Here is a 16,917-nt window from a genome sequence, read left to right on the forward strand (position 1 = left end):
GAGCAAACAAAAATAAAATTATGGCATTTTCCCATATTTTTGTACAATTGTAAGTGCCAAATATTTCTGTTTTCCACACCTGCTGGCACTGTGGTGCAGAGTGTGACCAGCGTCATATCCAGTAACATTATAAATGAATAATTCTTATTTTTAAAATTACAAAAATTGCAAAAACCCTACAATTCTATAGTGCAGAAAAATTGCAGCAAAATTTCCATTTCCTAAATGACCAAAGTACAATAGAAAATGTCCCAGAACTTGGATGTCACAAAACATACCCTTGAGTATGTCATGTGTGATAGTGAAGGACTTTTTGGCCCTCTAGAAGGGTATAACAAAATCCAACAAATGAAAAATGAACTTTCTTTTTTGTTTTAAAATTCAATTCTAACAATGAAGCCAAAGATTGCGAGAGTTTACCAAGAAGCACAGTAGTTTTGCCTTGTGTGGCAAAAGCGGACACCTTGGAAAGAACAGCGTGGCACAGAATTTTAGGAGAAATACTCCAGAAAAGCTAAATCATGGTCCTGACTTCTGAGGACTTAATTTCCTTGCCTGCATCCCCCCTGTTCCACATTCTTAAAATCTTTGTACTCCCCACTAAAATTGAAAAAACAAAGATTATGGTTCAGAATTTTATCAGGTGTCTGCTGGGACAATTTTTTTCTCCTTCATGCATGGTTTTATCCATGTTCAAGAATTGGCAATTGTTAATAGCTGAAAATGAGAGAAAAAGTAAAAGGAGGTTTGTGCCCCAAGATTTTTACAGAAATTTCTCCAAGAACTGTCTTGGATGTTTCATTCATATTCAGAAACGTATCAGCTCTCAAAGCTAGGCTCTTCCGTCTGATTACTGATTTATACATGTATCCTGCATCACTTTTTAGCATACAGCACAATATTCAGGTAGGACTATCAAACTATCCTACCTATACAATTCTCTAGAATTTTAGGAAAGCTCATAGTATGCTCCTTAGAAAAAATCACGCACAACAAAAAAGTTTACATTATTTTTCAATTAAAATCTAAGATTTATGCCATGTTTAATAACCTGCATTGCATGTGAATTAACAATCCCTTGTGGTTTTATCTTTAAGGAAATTAAGAAATCACACCTCAAATCATTCTCTATGACTGATCTGAGAAAAAAATGCCAGTGAGAAAAAGACAACAATGCCTCTGCAATTCAGCTACACAAAATACATTGTAACAATCAAAAAATCATGTTATCTTCCTCCTAGGTATAAGATATTGAAACAGTACCCCGGTGCTTAACTCATCTTTAACTCTGGTCTCAGAGTCACAAAACTACAGAAGCATCCTAGTTACAACCTAGTGTCTCTGAAGTACAGTAATTTCACGATTACAAGCCGCACCGATTATAAGCCGCACTTCTGGGGTGTCAGCAACGTTTCGTTTTTCCTCCATATACAAGCTGCACCGAATTGTAAGCCGCACTTTCGTTCGCAGCAAGGATCCGCGTGCAACTTTCACAAAGTTGCCAATTAGTAACAGAATTGCAGGATCGCAGAGTTTACTGGCTCAGCCCTGCTTGGGGCAGCCGCCAGGAAGCGGCCCCGGCCCCGCTTGCCACAGCCGCCAGGAAGTGGGAGAGTGGCATGCCCGGTCGCCACTGTCACCGCGCTTGGCGGGGGCGGGCAGTGCCGCCACGCTTGTCGGGGCTGGGCAGCGCTGCCGCACTTGCTGGGGCTGGGCAGAGCCGCCGCACTTGTCGGGGGCGGGCAGCACCGCCACGCTTGTAGGGGCTGGGCAGCGCTGCCGCGCTTGCTGGGGCTGGGCAGAGCTGCCGTGCTTGCTGGGGCTGGGCACCGCCACCATGCTTGCTGGGGGCGGGCAGCACCACTGCGCTCGTCGGGATTGGGCAGCACCGCCATGCTTGCCGGGGCTGGGCAGAGCCGCCGCTGCCGCGCTTGCCAGGGGCGGGCAGCACTGCCACTGCACCGCCAATGCCCTGCCACCCGAGGCCAGGCAGGCTCCGGCTCGGCTCAGGGTTGCTGCAGGTTCTCACTTCCGGGTTTGGAAATTTCCTAAATTTGTTCATATATTGGCCATTCCTGAGTGTAAGCCGCACTTCCGGGTTGGGAGCTAAATTTTAGTCAAAATGGTGCAGCTTATAAGCGTGAAATTACTGTACCAGGTTTCTTGCCTTCCAGTTTAATTAAAGCAGTGGTGGGAGTCACTGCCTCCTACCGACACTTCTCCAAACAAATGCCAAGACACAGCTTGCCAAGCTATGCCAAGACACCCCAAATATGATCGGACACTTGTTTTCAATCATAAATATGACATATTTTCATCACGTACATATGATATATTAATCACAGATTGGTAATAGCACTGAATGTGACAGGCATTTGATGGCTCTACCAGCATACATCATTCAGCATAAAATTCAGCCTAAGAGACAGACTTGCTTTAAATAAACCAAAACATCCCACCCTTGAGGAGTATTGCATAGCTGCCCACAAGTCCCAGACCCAGCTACCTAATAACCATCACCAGTTCTGGACCAAACAGAAAAACTGAAAGCCACCACATTTTGAAGCAATTAGTATCATCAACCTTCACTTTCAAACTTCAAAAGCAACAAGAGGAGGTGCTTGTGAACGGGTTACCACAACTAACAGAAAGATGAACTGCAGTACAACACAAAAGAAAGTTAATCCATACCTGGGTCTGGATATCATCTCCTGTAACGATGTTTCCCACAGCTCGTAAGGCAGGAGATACAACTTTGTAATCATTGTGCCTAAAATTAACAAAGAGAAATATAAGTATTAACCTTCCCAGAGATCTCCAGTTTCACATTCTCAAGGAAGGAACATCTATCAGCCAGGGGAAAACTGCCCTGATAAATCTGACTTTCACTATCTAAATAAAAACTCTGATTGTAAACTAATAGTAAGCCTTTCTAGGTCTAAATAGTTAGACTTTTAGGTGCCATTCAGTAGTATAAAAATAAAATATTAAAAGAAGTATCCCTGGGAGGAAAAAGTAATTAACTACAAAATACACTCAACGTAGCATGCACAAAGGCCGAGAATGAGACAGAAGAACAGGGACAGAAGTTGTGTGTTTAACCCATCAAACCCTGATCATCTTCCATCATTATGTGCATTCCTCCATCATCATTGTTAAATCAGGACTGGAATAGTAAAGGTGAAGGAATTTTTTTCTCAAATGAAAACACTTCTTTATAAAAAGCTACTTAGAGGCATGTTCTATTCATTAATCAGCATCACATTTGCTCTAATGTTAGAGGCCTTAATAGTCTTTTTATTTACATGACTGAAAACCATTATTCCTTGTTCTTAGGCCATTGAATGGTCCATATCCTGACCTTAGATCTGAAGCAATGGCTCAGAACAAGGCCAGTTTCTGCGACCCCAACTCTCACAGCTAACTTTACTGACCAAAGTGTGCATGTACTCTTCTACAGTAAGGGTTGAAGAAATTATTTCTATTTCAAGTCCCTGGTAACTGTCAATTTTAATAAACTGAACTATTTCTTATATTTTTATCTTTGATATCCTATAGGTAATTTCCTTGTTAGGTAACTACAATATGGACTTCAATGACACAATGACAAAATATAGTGTGGATTTTACAAAAATGTAGCTCTTAGGTGCAGGAAAAAGCTTCCTAAGAAACAGCAAAATTAGTACAAAAAAAGTTCCACTGCTTTTGTTACTCATGACAAACAGAGAACACTGAACAGACAGGTAAAATTAAAATTCAAATCTTGCTCTTTGGAAATTATAACACTTCAAGACCTATTTAATTAAACTCCTTATTGTTATAATCTTGATGCCAGAGAAAAGAGTGATGCTTGCTTGCAACAGATTTCTTACATCAGCAGTTCCACAAGTCTTCTGCAGACTCCTGCATCAATCACAGCCTGGATTTTATCATTGGGGCCATCAGACAAATAGGACAAAGCCCAGCAGGCATCAGCTAATACATCTGTATCATTGACAAAGAGCAGCCAGGAAAGCACACTAAGACAAGGTGAAACCTGTAAGATATTAAGAGGAGATACATACAATTAAAAGGGCTAGATGATCTATTATTACATCAGCTAATTTTGTATGGATTAGGCACTGGTATCTTAAGATTTAATACTTAGAAAATTTCAGACCTAGTTAGCACTGCCAGGCAGAACTGTAGCTATACAAGCATGGAGAAGCATGTCTCCAGAAAAGCACCACAGCAACTCTTCAACCTCTACAGAACAACACCTGCCAATGAAACTCAGACCTGTCCACTAAGAGGTGCCATGTGCTGCTCTACAGCAGCCAAGATGCGCAAGGTTTTGTTTTACCATGGGACAGTCATCTCCAGTACATGAACAATAACAAAAAGTTACAAGGCAGCTGTGTTAAAACAGTTCTTGTCATTATATGCCAAAAGGACTAACAAAAAACTTCCTTCTGTAAGAAGCCCATCAAACATTTCAGAATTTCTCTGAAACATTCCTTCTGTTTAGTTTAAATTTCACCACCTTAAACTAATAATTTGGCTATAACCACCTCACAACACATTTTCTTTCAAGCATCTCTTACCTTGGCAAAATCAGGAGGAGGATTTTTCCCTCTGCAGAGGTTGGACAGAGCCCATACAGCGTTTCGGGTCATAGTGAGACGATTCTGTTTTGAAAGCAATCTAAAACAAACCAACAAAAAAAATTCCAACCCTTGCTTTTAAAAAAAAATCAAAGCCGGGCAACTCCATTAACTGTGTGAACCATTACATCAAACTCTTTTTAATACACACCAGGGCAAAATATGATAGGCTTTTTTATGCAAAAAAACATCCTAAAGAAAATCATCCTTGATGTCTACTAACATACATGCTAGATACAGGAACCTAGTATCCCAACAAGAACAGTAAACATTACACTATATTTCACACAAATGCTTAGATACAACGTGGCAGATTAACAGTCAAAAAGGGGTAGGAATTGTGACAAAATTACTCAAAGGAAAAGGACATGCAGGTAGTTTTGAAGAGTACTTTCACAGCCACACTGCATTTTTATGTCAGTCTCAGATATGAGTCCCACTTTGGCCTAGGAAAATGCAGAAAGGCAAGAGCTAATTTTCCCACAAGTGTAACAATTCACTTTCTTTTTCTCATAGCCATCTCCCATTGTACCAATGTCTTTATGAGAGCACGAGAGAATTCCCCGGCTACAGAGTCTGCAAAGGACAGAGACTGAGTAATCGTAATTTGGACATGACAACACAAGATGGTGTCATTATTTCAGAAAAAATATATTCCTTAAGCAGAGAAACATCAAGATAATTAGGAGGCTAGAGAAATGACACACAGTAGGACGTCAGTGACCTGGATTTGTTCAGGCTTAGAAGGAGATGGTGCGAGAGGAGATACAACTGCTACCAACAACACTTTAACAGGTGGATACAGAAAACGGGAAGCAAGATCCTTCTCAAAGGTGCATAGTGACAGAACAAGAAACACCATCACAAGGCAAAACAAAGAAAATTCTGATTAGGTATCAGAACACTGTGTTTCACCAGGTCATGGTCAAATACCACAACAGGTTACCCCAGGTAGTTACAGAATCTACTTCTGATGTTCCAAATTTGACTGGTTAAGTAGTTGAGCAATCTAATCTGATCTCACCTGCTATGAAGAAAGGCTTTGACTAGATGACCTCCAAAGGCGCCTTTCAACTTAAATTATTCTGTGACTCTAAAATAAGCCCAGACATCCACCCACACTGTAGAATAAAATAGTTCCAGCTTAGCTGCTTCTAAAACATGTTTCCATTTTAGCTTCATTTAAAAAGTAGTTCAGGACTCGCCTGTAAAAACTCTGATTAGTCCACAATAAAAGAAAACAGTATTATTATTCTTCAAGGCAAAACCCAAATTTCAGTCTTATCAGGGACTCAAGCAAAGGTCTGGAAGACACATTAAAATACTTACTGCAATAAAGGGGGCAAGATATTACAGTCCAAAACATAGTCTCTGCACATAGTGCTGTCTCCAGCAATGTTGCCAAGAGCCCATACTGCCTGCAATGAAAAACAGAAAAATAATTGCTTTTATTCTCAAAATTCCACCAGTTTAACATATGTATTAGAGCTGGGAGATAATCTGCTCTTATTGTTAGGTCCTGGACAACGTACAGAAGGGGAATGCATTCTGGTTGCATGTTACATGTATATACTCGAGCTCATTATATGATTCAGGAATACTTACGGAGATCTAAAAAGAACATCATAACAGCAAACATGTATGTCTCCAAAGATTGTGTAGGCAGACATACCCTTGCCTGTCCACAGCATAAGAGATAAGCTCACCTCCACAGGCTTAGGAACATTCTAATTCTACACTCTTCATTCACAGTTAATTTAAAACCAGATGTTTGTAGCACAGGTCAAGCAAGTCTGTATCTACCCATAAATGTTTGCGTGAAACAGCTCACATTAGTATTTACTACGAAGCCATAAAAGCACGCACTTTTTACACAGTCATAGATTTAAAATGAGAATCTGTGTTCAAGATAAATCAATATTCAGAATCAAAGAGTTTAGGTGGGCCTGGACATATATTCTTTAAAATGTAACTGTATGAGATAGAGCCAGTGGTGCTGATTATGTCATATGCAGTGCAAAATGTAAGGGTTTGGACATCAGTACTACCCCTAACTTCATTCTGAGATCAAAAATACCAGAATTAAAGCAGCATGAAATCCATCTTCTGTAATATGATGAGAATAAAATATTTAATTGGTTTTGATTTATACATTTGAGTCAAGTAGTTTTTTTTATATCAGTGTCAACTAGTATGATAAATATAAGTTTAAAAAGTAGAAATAGTCTATGTCAAGTATAAAGTAATTTTATTTTCCATGCAAATTACAGTATTTTGTCACACAAGAAAGTTTATGAAGTTCTATTTACTACAACTATTTACTTCAAGTTATTTACTTTAAATGTCATATCAAATAGGTACAGTGATTTCACGAATACAAGTCACACTGAGTATAAGCCGCATCTGTGGGTGTTGGCAAATATTTCGTTTTTTGTCCATAAATAAGCCGCACCCGAGTATAAGCCGCTCTGTCGTTCGCAGCGAGGACCCGCATGCAACGAAGTTGCCAAATAGTAACGGAACCGCAGCAGGGTGGGGTTTACTGGCTCGGCTTGGGCTGTGCAGGCTCGGCCCGCTCGGGGCTGCTGACGGGGCCAGGTGGCCCAGCTCGGTGGGGCTGCTTGGCAGGGCCTCTCGGGGCTGGCTGCCGCCTCTGGGGTCGCTCGCCCCAGCCCTGCTCCCGCCGCGGCGGTGGCGGGCGGGCACGGAGCACGTCCCGCTCCCACGGCAAGCGGGCATGAAGCACACGCCCTAGTCGCGCGGCAGGTGGGCACGGAGCACACACCCCGGTCCCGCGGCAGGCGGGCACGGAGCACACGCCCCGGTCCCGCCGCGGTGGCGGCGGGTGAGCACAGCACGCCCTCTGCTCCCGCCGCAGCGGCAGAGGGCGGGGGCGGAGCCCTCTGCCTCCTCCCCGAGCTGTGGGGATGTCAGCACAGAGCCCCCTACCTCTTCCCCGCCTGAAGTAGGGAACTCCCCTGCCTCCCTCCCCCAACACTGCCAGCGCTGAGCTGGCCCCACCTGCTGTGCAACATAGTATCCAATTTGTAACAATCGCAAAATCCTGGGTTTTGCTGGCAGGCGCTCGGCTCGGCCCCCTGGTTGGCACTTCTGGGGTTGTCAAATGTCAGAAAATTATTCACATATTAGCCGCTCCTGAATATTAGCCGCATTTCCAGTTTGAGAGCAAAATCTAAGTCAAAATGGTGCGGCTTGTATTCATGAAATTACAGTATATGTATCTGCTTATTTGGTTAGTTTATTTGGCTCTTGGTTTTACAGACACATATATCTACACAACCAAGTACTTCCAATTCTGCGTACAGAGGACAAAAGAAATCCTATTTGTCATGGATAGCTGCTGAATGTCCTCCCCAAATTTCTCTTCAGTTGAAAGCAATGTAATCAGCTGCAGTAAAGAGTTATAGCCCATAACTATTTCTCCAATTGAACAAAGCAAGTTCCTCACACAAAATAAACATGTTCTTCCCTGTCTCCATACCTATTTGAAATAAAACGCTCCTCTAAAAAAACTGACAGAATTGCCAATTTTTTTACCTAACGGAAATTTTCAGATAACCTGAAATAAACACATTTGTTCATTTTCAATATGGTGTCAATTAATTCAATGCATTAGGCTTTCCTGTAATATATTTTCAAATGGCGGCAAAGAGATACTATTTTAAAAAACAAGACTCCAACCACTCCAGAGGTCTAAATCCACTAGCAAACCCTGCAAAATGAAGACAGCTAAAACCAGAAGTATATACAGATGTCAGCCTGCTAGATACAAAATAAAGAGGCTCCTCCTCTGTACCAGTACCACCAACAATAGCATAGGATCAGAGCCATTCAACTGCAAATTGTGAAGAGAGTAGATGACTGTTCTGGGAAGGATTAGTTTGTTTTGTTTTCTACTGTTTCCCAGGCTTCTGCTGTCAGCCACAGTCAGAGGCAGGGCATGGGACTATACTCATCTGTGCTATGAAACAGCACAGCCATTATTACTATGCAATGTTTTCCCAAAACTGATCTTCATTTTTCATTCTAATTCTTACTCTTTTTACTACTGTTGTGACAACAGTTTATCTAAAAAGCATAACTTTGAGTCTCTTGGACTCAAGGCACAGAAGACAGTTACCAGAAAAAAAATTAGCTTAAGAAACAGAACACATCCCACCTCCTGCAAAATGTAAGTCATGTTAGAACTTTAAGGAGTCACACCTGTTACTTACCCTAATATTTGCATTGCTACAGCAAGGAGAAGCCTGAGGAATGAACCAAAGATTTCAGACAGTTCAAAATAAATTTGTGACTCTTCTGAAAACACTTTAGGAGGAAAAAAGTTAGAATTTGGAAAAATTCTTTCACTGAAATGTGAGTAATTTTGTATGAAGACAGTCTCCTTGCCTGGACACCCTTACACAGGTTAACAACAAGGAAGGACTATTTCATTTGTCTGTGGTCTTTGTTTCCGCCATTATAGCAATACCTATTTTTAAGGATGACAGGAGTGATAATCACTTAATCCAAGAATCCATTCTGACCATGAATGACTGACTGGTTTTGCAACTGCAAATCTCACATCAAAAAGTCTGACCAGAGAAGTCAAATAGCACCTCTGCTTTCCCATTATTCAGTTTTTTTAAGGCAAGGAAAGTGGCTGAGTAGTATGGTTTCATAGGACTTTGTAAGAGAAGATGTCGCAAGAAATCCTTGTAATGCTAATGACTGATAGGACACAAGATGCCAATTAATTGAAATACGTTTAGAAAAATATGAAATGTTTCATTCAATAAGGAAGATGTCTTTCCTTAGGGAATTATTTCAGCTCTTCAGATAAGTAAAGCACGGAAATTAAGCTCATTTAAACTCAAACACTGCCATAAATACAAAGCTCTGTCATGGTTTTCACAAACACAAAAACGACAAGTTTCTTCAGGGTTTGTTTGTCTGAATAATGTTCAGTGATTTCCTTTTCTTCTTTTTGTACTCCTCAAGATGCAAATACTTGCCACAGTATTTAGGCTTTGGTTTCATTCTGCACAACTCAAATGTTTTCATGTTTATTTCTGGATAATTTTAGAAGAAAAGCGCATTTAATTCCATTACATTTTAGAGATTATTAAAACAAAAAATATTTGACAAAAAAAATCCATTTCATTGCCTTCTACAATCTAAACCCCAACTTAAAGATGACATTAATTTTAAGATTTGTAGCCTGATTTTTTAACCCACATCTTGGGTAGAAAGCTGTGTACAAACTGAAAGTGTAAATGTTGCCTTATTAATTGACAGCACCTATTTTTATACTCTTGTATAAGTTTCCATCTATTGTTAACAGTGGAGCATGGTTTGTTGCAAATCTTTGATTTATTTTACTCATCACTGAACTCCAGTGTTTTTTCCTGTAGTGCTGGACAACTTCAGTAGTCAGTAAAAGTAAAGCACAAGTCTCATAGAGTACTGTTGAACCATATGGTACCTTCTGTGAATAATCCATGTGCTTTTTGACAATTCCCCACTCTCCCCTGGGTTCTGAAGATTCTCAGCCATTATTTCTTCAGATATTTAAATTAAGTTATCAAGCCAATCACCAACAATGTGCAGAGTTTGCTTCTCAGTGGAGCAGAAATGTTATGAAGCATCAACAATTTGTCAACATTTGGATGCTGACTTGGGAAAAGGATCCAATGTTGAGACGAAGAAGATTAGCTCGCATACAAGTATGATTGGTCAAGGGAACACAAGGAAGGATACCAGAAGGACACATGAAGACTGCTACGATGTCCTAACACAGAAAACACCTTTCTTTCAGTGGCCCTTCTTCTCACAACTCATCTGACAAACAGAGAAAGTAGCTCATCCTCACACTTTGACTGTTTGTCCTGGTTTTGATTATCAAGAGCTTGTTAGTAAGACTGTTTATGTAAAAGCCAGAGCCTGGACACCAGACTCACAGGTCAGCTCTGCCAAGCAAGTGATGGTTACCAAAAGGAATAGCAATACAACTAGAAATGGAAAAATACTGAAGAAGAAACACACTGGTTGACTCAGCTGAAAATGCAAACTTCCCAAAGGGGAACAGGGTAGCTGGGGATGCTCAAGCCACTGGCTGTCCAGCAGAGCACAATTACATGTATCTGTAACTGTGAGACTATCTCAATCCTCCTCAACAGGCAGCACAATGCCTTGCACGGGATTTGAAGGAAATTCAATGTTCATCAAAGAAACCCAAATTGACATCTGGGTTTTAAGTATCACAGCAGAGGAAGTCAGGAAAGAGCTGCAGCTAAGACACTGCTGAAGCCACATCAACCTTAAGCACGTCTAAAGGGTTTTGATGGAGTCTTTTAATATAAATAACTTCAGGTAGGTAAATCAAAATTTCTAGGTGTCTTTTGGAAGAAAAAATATGTGGTCAGGGCTAACATAAATGCCACTGACTAAACCTAAAAATCAGTACACCAAAAAAAGAAATGGGGAAAGGTAGGGAGACATAGCCAAAGTGTTTTTCATAAATAATGCAGATGTAGACTCCGTGATAAATTCAATTTCTCTAACGGGAAAGAAAATGCTAAATGGTTTGACCACTGACCACAGAGAAAGACTGACACTAATAAAAGAGTTAAAGGATGGGAGGCTAATTAAGTGAGGCCTGCACAGCTTAATGGGAAACATCTTGTCAAAGGATGTAAGGTATCATTTAATTAACAGACATGCTGCTTTTTAAGCATAGATTAAAAAAATTCCTTCACAGACTTCAATGAAACAGCTGATTTAGACTCTTCACTAGACTCAGAAACTAGCATATGCAAAGGAAAAAAGTGCAAAATTAATACTGGCTTATAAATATAAAAAATACATGTTCAGAGCACTGTGATCAGAAGATAAGGTACACAGGTAATTGTTCCTGAGCCACCGCTAAGGGAAGTTAGAAATAAAAGAGAAAGTAAACATGTAAATCTTTAAAACTGACTAAAACAAACAGTGGATAACGACTAGCCAATAAGTAAGATATTATATGTATTTTTTGTTTATGCTATGCTACATATTCAAAATAATGTTACCACCTAACATTTCCTTCTATAGAATTGCTATCCCAATTAGGACAAAGAAAGACTTCCTAAAAACAGCCTTCAATACTTCTTTCTCTCTTCATCTTTACTCTATGATTACAGGGTTAGCTTCTGCCCCCTCTGCCCTGAACACATCGTTATATTTTCTGTATTTTCCTGGTTTTTGCAATTTTTTGCAAATGCAGTTGCTTGCAAATAATAATCTTAACTGTACTACAGTGAGACATAATCAGGGTGATCATTTTAGGAGAAAATTGTAGCTAAATATCACCCAGTTTCAGAAATCCAACTTGGAAACTCCAGGATCACATGTGCTCAAAACAGGACTAACTATGAACATCACTGCTGAGTTGTCCTCAACTACAAAATGAAAAAAAGACGTATTTCACCTTGAGCGTTAAAAAACCCCAGAACAAATATCCACTTACTGAAAAACTGAGAGAAGGAAATCGTCTCGCATCAGACACTAAGCAGTAGAAACATTTTTCTCGCAAATGACTTTTTCTCTACAATCAGCTTAATTGCAAGAATTTCTTCTCTGTTCTCTTCCATGCACTACAATTTGTTCCAACTTTAACAAACAGGGTCACAGTGTGACAAATAAAAGCCTCCTTTACTACCCTCTCATCTGTTACCAGGGCAACAATCTCTGCATATACTGAATGAGACAAGAGTCATCTAGAAAAATACTACACAATTATGTACTACTACTATCCTGTAATACAGAAGTACAAGAGTTAACTTCTCAGTCCTTATATACTTCTAATTTTTGTTTCAGATGATACTATGGTGAAGTGCTTGGGGCTTTTTAAAGCTGTTTGGAAATAAGCAGGATTACTCCTTTGTTGGCCAGCATTAAACCCCATGTCAGCTGTAAGCAGGGCTGCAATCTCCAGAGCTGCAGCACAGAAACCCACTATGAAACAGTTTAAGTAACCCTTTGCCATGGTACATTTTCCTTCTTCAGCACAGCCTACTATGGAGCAATTTATAACTGGTACTTTGAGATTAGCAGCAAGAGAGATTGGGAATTTTGCAGCACCTGAACTGCATGACAAAGTATTTTTCAGTAATGACCAACCAAGCCACTCCACCCACCTGCAATCTGAATTTTAATATGTCAGCAGTTTATTAGGAGGGAGTGAGGTGGGAAAGGAGCCAGATAAACTACTTAACTCTGTACCTGATAAACTACTTAACTCTGTACCTAAGCCCTTCCTGGACCCAAAGATAGTCAAGGTATATAGTAAAGGTACATACTTTCAAGTTAGGATTAAGATTGGCTGAAACTGCATTTGTTAACATCATTCAAGTTTCATCAACCTAAGTCTTCAAAGCAAGATTGTATGTCTGAAGTACAACTTTGTTTTAATACAAGTTACAGACCTCAACTGGAAACTACTGAATCAAATGTTCAGTCTGTGATCTCTGTGGGCCTTGAAGAATATTCATCTATGCTATAAGGAGCTTGGGGAATAAACACTAATTTCCACTCAGGGTTTATCTTCAGGAGAAACAGGCATGAAGTTTTCGTATCTAAAGCAACTATTCAAACAAGGCTCCCTGAATCCCTAAATAAACAGAAATACACTAACCTGTTCGAGAACAAAATTAATTACCCCATTAGTTATGGTTGAACATATAATTTCCAGAAAGAGAGAAATACAATACTTGCTTAGGTAACTTAACACATACTAAGCACAAAGCAAGTGTTGTGCAAAATTGCCATATACTGCATTTTCTCTAAAGGCTTCCTTACAGCATAGTCTTGTTCCTTTCCAGAGAAGGGGAAAAAACCCCAACAAAACACCAAACAAAGAAAACAACACAAAGTCATGCAAAAAAGCCTCCAGTTCCACAAATCAATACACACACAAAATTCAACACTGTTCTCAATCTTTACCTGTTCCTGAACATCTTCAAACTCTGAACTAAGCAACTCTATGAAGATGGGGACAGCTCCAGCTTGGATCACTATTCGAGTCTGAAGGGAATTTCCCGAGGCAATATTTGTCAGCACCCACGCAGCTTCAAACTGGAAAACAAAATACAAGTCAATTTACTAGGAGCTTTCTATGCCACACCAAACATGGAGACTAAATATCTGTTAAAACCAGAGATATCTGGCAGATTTGGCATAGGAAAAACATGAGATATTACTAATTAACAGACAATTTGCAAAGAACCAGAATAATGTATTTAAGAGTTATCACTATCACTAGAAACAAAAATTTGCAGCAGTTCCTTATGAGAACACTGGGTTTGCTGTGGCTTTTCAAACCTTTTTTTTTCGGCTATGCATTTATGTTACCTTTGCTTTTCTTGCTGGCTAAGAACCTATACACACAAGCATGTTGTTTTTAACATGCTTTCCGATGACATGACACCTGCATTCACTGAATCAACCAGTGATATTCCTGAAGATGCAGGAGAAGCCATTGTTTCACAAAACTTCATGGATATGAAGCAAATAAAGATCTAAAAGAGATTTAAAAAAAAAAAAACCAAAGAAAAACAGATTTCTAAAAAGTAACTCAAGGTACTTCTCACCAACTATGGTAATCAGTACTCACACCAAATGTTATTAGTGTATAATGTTTTTATTCACGACCTAAAGCAAAAATGAGATCCTCAACACTTTGCATCTTTTAACAGTTTTTGTCATTTACTATTTTAATCTCAACTTGCAAAAACGTTAACTTTTCAAAATGAAATGCAAATTTAACCCTACCTGAGACCTCAGGCCTCAGAAAACACAGATCCTTGAAATCCACATTTGAGTAGGTTTCTGCATGCTTTCAGCCCAAAGATTATTACAATACACTAGCAAATTTACATCTTATCAGGTACGTTCAGAATCTGTAGAATTAAAAGACTTCTGAAAGTTGAATGAAAAGTAGAAACCAACAAACAGTAAAAATGGAAGTTGTAATCTACAAATGACTGATTTTGACATTACCAAAAGATGTCAATCTAGCAGTATTCCAGTGGAAATACTGACATACCTTCAAAAACCATCTGTCTCTGAAGAGTAGCAAGGACTTATATTTAGGGTTTAATCATAAAAACAATTCCTGCTAAGGAGTTGTACCAAATCCTGAAATGTGCCTGAAATAAGAACTCAAGAATTAAGCCTAGACTTCTACGGCTTTTCATTTGTGTTATTAAATACAGTAATCTCACGATTATAAGCCGCGCCATTTTGACTGAAACTTTGCTCCCACCCCAGAAATGTGGCTTACACTCAGGAGTGGCTAATATATGAAAAAAGTTTGGAAATTTCCAACCCCAGAAGTGACAGCCAGGGTGCCCAGCCGAGCACCTGCCAGTAAAACCCGGGATTGTGCAATTGTTACAAATTGGTTACTGTGTTGCGCGGTGGGTGGAGGTGGGCTCCATGCCGGCACAGCGGATGGGGGCGGGGGCGGGGAGGCGAGGGGTTCCCTCCTGCTGGCCCTGCAGCCCGGGGAGGAGGTAGGGGGCTCCGTGCCCGCTTCCCACCGTCACCGCGGGAGCAGGGGGGCTCCGTGCTCGCCTCCCGCTGCGGGGCAGCGCCGGGCCAGGGCGAGCGAGCCCAGTGGCAGCGGCAGTCAGCCCCGAGCGGCAGCGCCGAGCTCGGCCACCTTGCCCCGTCGGCAGCCCCGAGCGGCCCAAGCCCACCCAGCCCCGAGCTGGGCCAGTAAACCCCACAATCCCACAATTCTGTTACTAATCGGTAACTTTGTTGCACGCGGGTCCTCGCTGCAAACAACAATGCGGTTTTTAATCAGGTGCGGCTTATATACGGACAAAGACCTAAAGGTTGCCGACACCCAGAGCTGTGGCATATAATCAGGTGCGGCTTGCAATCGTGAAATTACTGTACTTTGGTTTTGAAAATACAATTAAAACAATTAATACTGTCCTTCTGACCAACTGAGCATTCTAGTAAGACATGATTAGAATAAACAATTCCAAAATACATCACTGCAACACAAGGAGTACGGCTGCAAAATAAAGAAGAAAGACACAAAGTCAAAACTGCATGATTCATCATTAACGAACAAGAAACAAAACAGTGTGACCAGGGTCAGAGGTCAACATGAAATGCTGCTTTCCTGTAGTTCTACTTTCTCTGAAGTGAGTATCCAGTGTTCTAAGATACTATTACTCATCTTTCAACCACAGAGGTTTCTTATCCATATTTTAAAGTTTGTCCTCCAGCTTCCTACTGGTACCACCAGTTTGAACAATTCACAGCTTGGAGACTCATACAGTCTCCACTGTAAGTCACACAAAGATTAGAGAGTGACAGTTTCTCTCCTCCTTCTGTGTGGACACCCGATACTCCACAATGTATAAATTAAGGAACAGTCACACATTAATGGCAAAGATATCTGAGTGGTGCTGTTCTTTTCTAAGATTCCTCTCTCCACATGAGACAAATGTACTTGTTCACGTATGGCCAAAGTGTCCCTGGAGAACAGGGGTGCTTTTTTAAGTCTTCCAGTCACCTTGAGTAAAAACAAGATAAAAGAGAGGAATTCCTAACAAACTGGGACCTCCTATCACTGATGTCAGAGGTCTAGTTTTTACAGGATATTCCACTGACAACACAGAAGAAAAAAAGACCATAAATTCCCATAAAGTTCCAAATTCATTAACATGGAAGTTGCCATATTCAATCCACCATACAAGCAGCTACAAATTAAACTCATTCTGAGACGGTGAAGTATAAAATCCTTTCCTTCTATAGCTAGGCCTACAGTTAGAAATGCCTAGAATGCCAAGCTCAAAGGAGTATTTTTGGAAACAATGACAAAGCAAATATAAATATTAAAAAGTGAGGTCCAGAGAACTTCCCAGTTGATTACAGCAAAAGTTCTACCTGCAGACCCTAAACTGCCAAGCAGGCAGAGAGATTTCGCAAGATGAAGGAAAATTACCCAGGTAGAATGGAATATCAAAAGCAACATATGCAAGCTTGTATTTTCACTGCTTTCCTACAAACTCTTTAGGACAAGCTTGCACATTTCCACTGTGATTTCTCCTATTTCCATGTAAAAATAAATACATGTTACACCAATAAGGCCACAAGAAATGCTTCTAATTTATCTGCCTGTCTTAGGTTTCTATGCTACACCCTATAAGTAATACAAGGCATTCCATTTTTTTTTTTTTTTTTTACATCAGAGAGCTTACAAATTTTCCACTGG

At 40.2% G+C, this 16,917-nt stretch overlaps 1 protein-coding gene across 1 annotated transcript in view; it reads right to left on the reverse strand.

Annotated features, from left to right (window-relative positions):
* The window catches only part of KPNA1 (karyopherin subunit alpha 1), a 56,839-nt gene that overhangs the window by 22,947 nt on the left and 16,975 nt on the right, over positions 1-16,917 (reverse strand). The window contains exons 6-10 of the mRNA XM_033052392.2: positions 13,626-13,757; positions 5,973-6,061; positions 4,584-4,683; positions 3,873-4,036; positions 2,692-2,770 (exon numbers count right to left, since the gene is read on the reverse strand). Coding sequence (XP_032908283.1) covers positions 2,692-2,770; positions 3,873-4,036; positions 4,584-4,683; positions 5,973-6,061; positions 13,626-13,757 — 564 coding nt within the window. The remainder of the gene's footprint in view (positions 1-2,691; positions 2,771-3,872; positions 4,037-4,583; positions 4,684-5,972; positions 6,062-13,625; positions 13,758-16,917) is intronic.

The sequence above is a fragment of the Catharus ustulatus genome, chromosome 2, assembly GCF_009819885.2.
Source record: "Catharus ustulatus isolate bCatUst1 chromosome 2, bCatUst1.pri.v2, whole genome shotgun sequence".
NCBI classification, from domain to species: domain Eukaryota; kingdom Metazoa; phylum Chordata; class Aves; order Passeriformes; family Turdidae; genus Catharus; species Catharus ustulatus.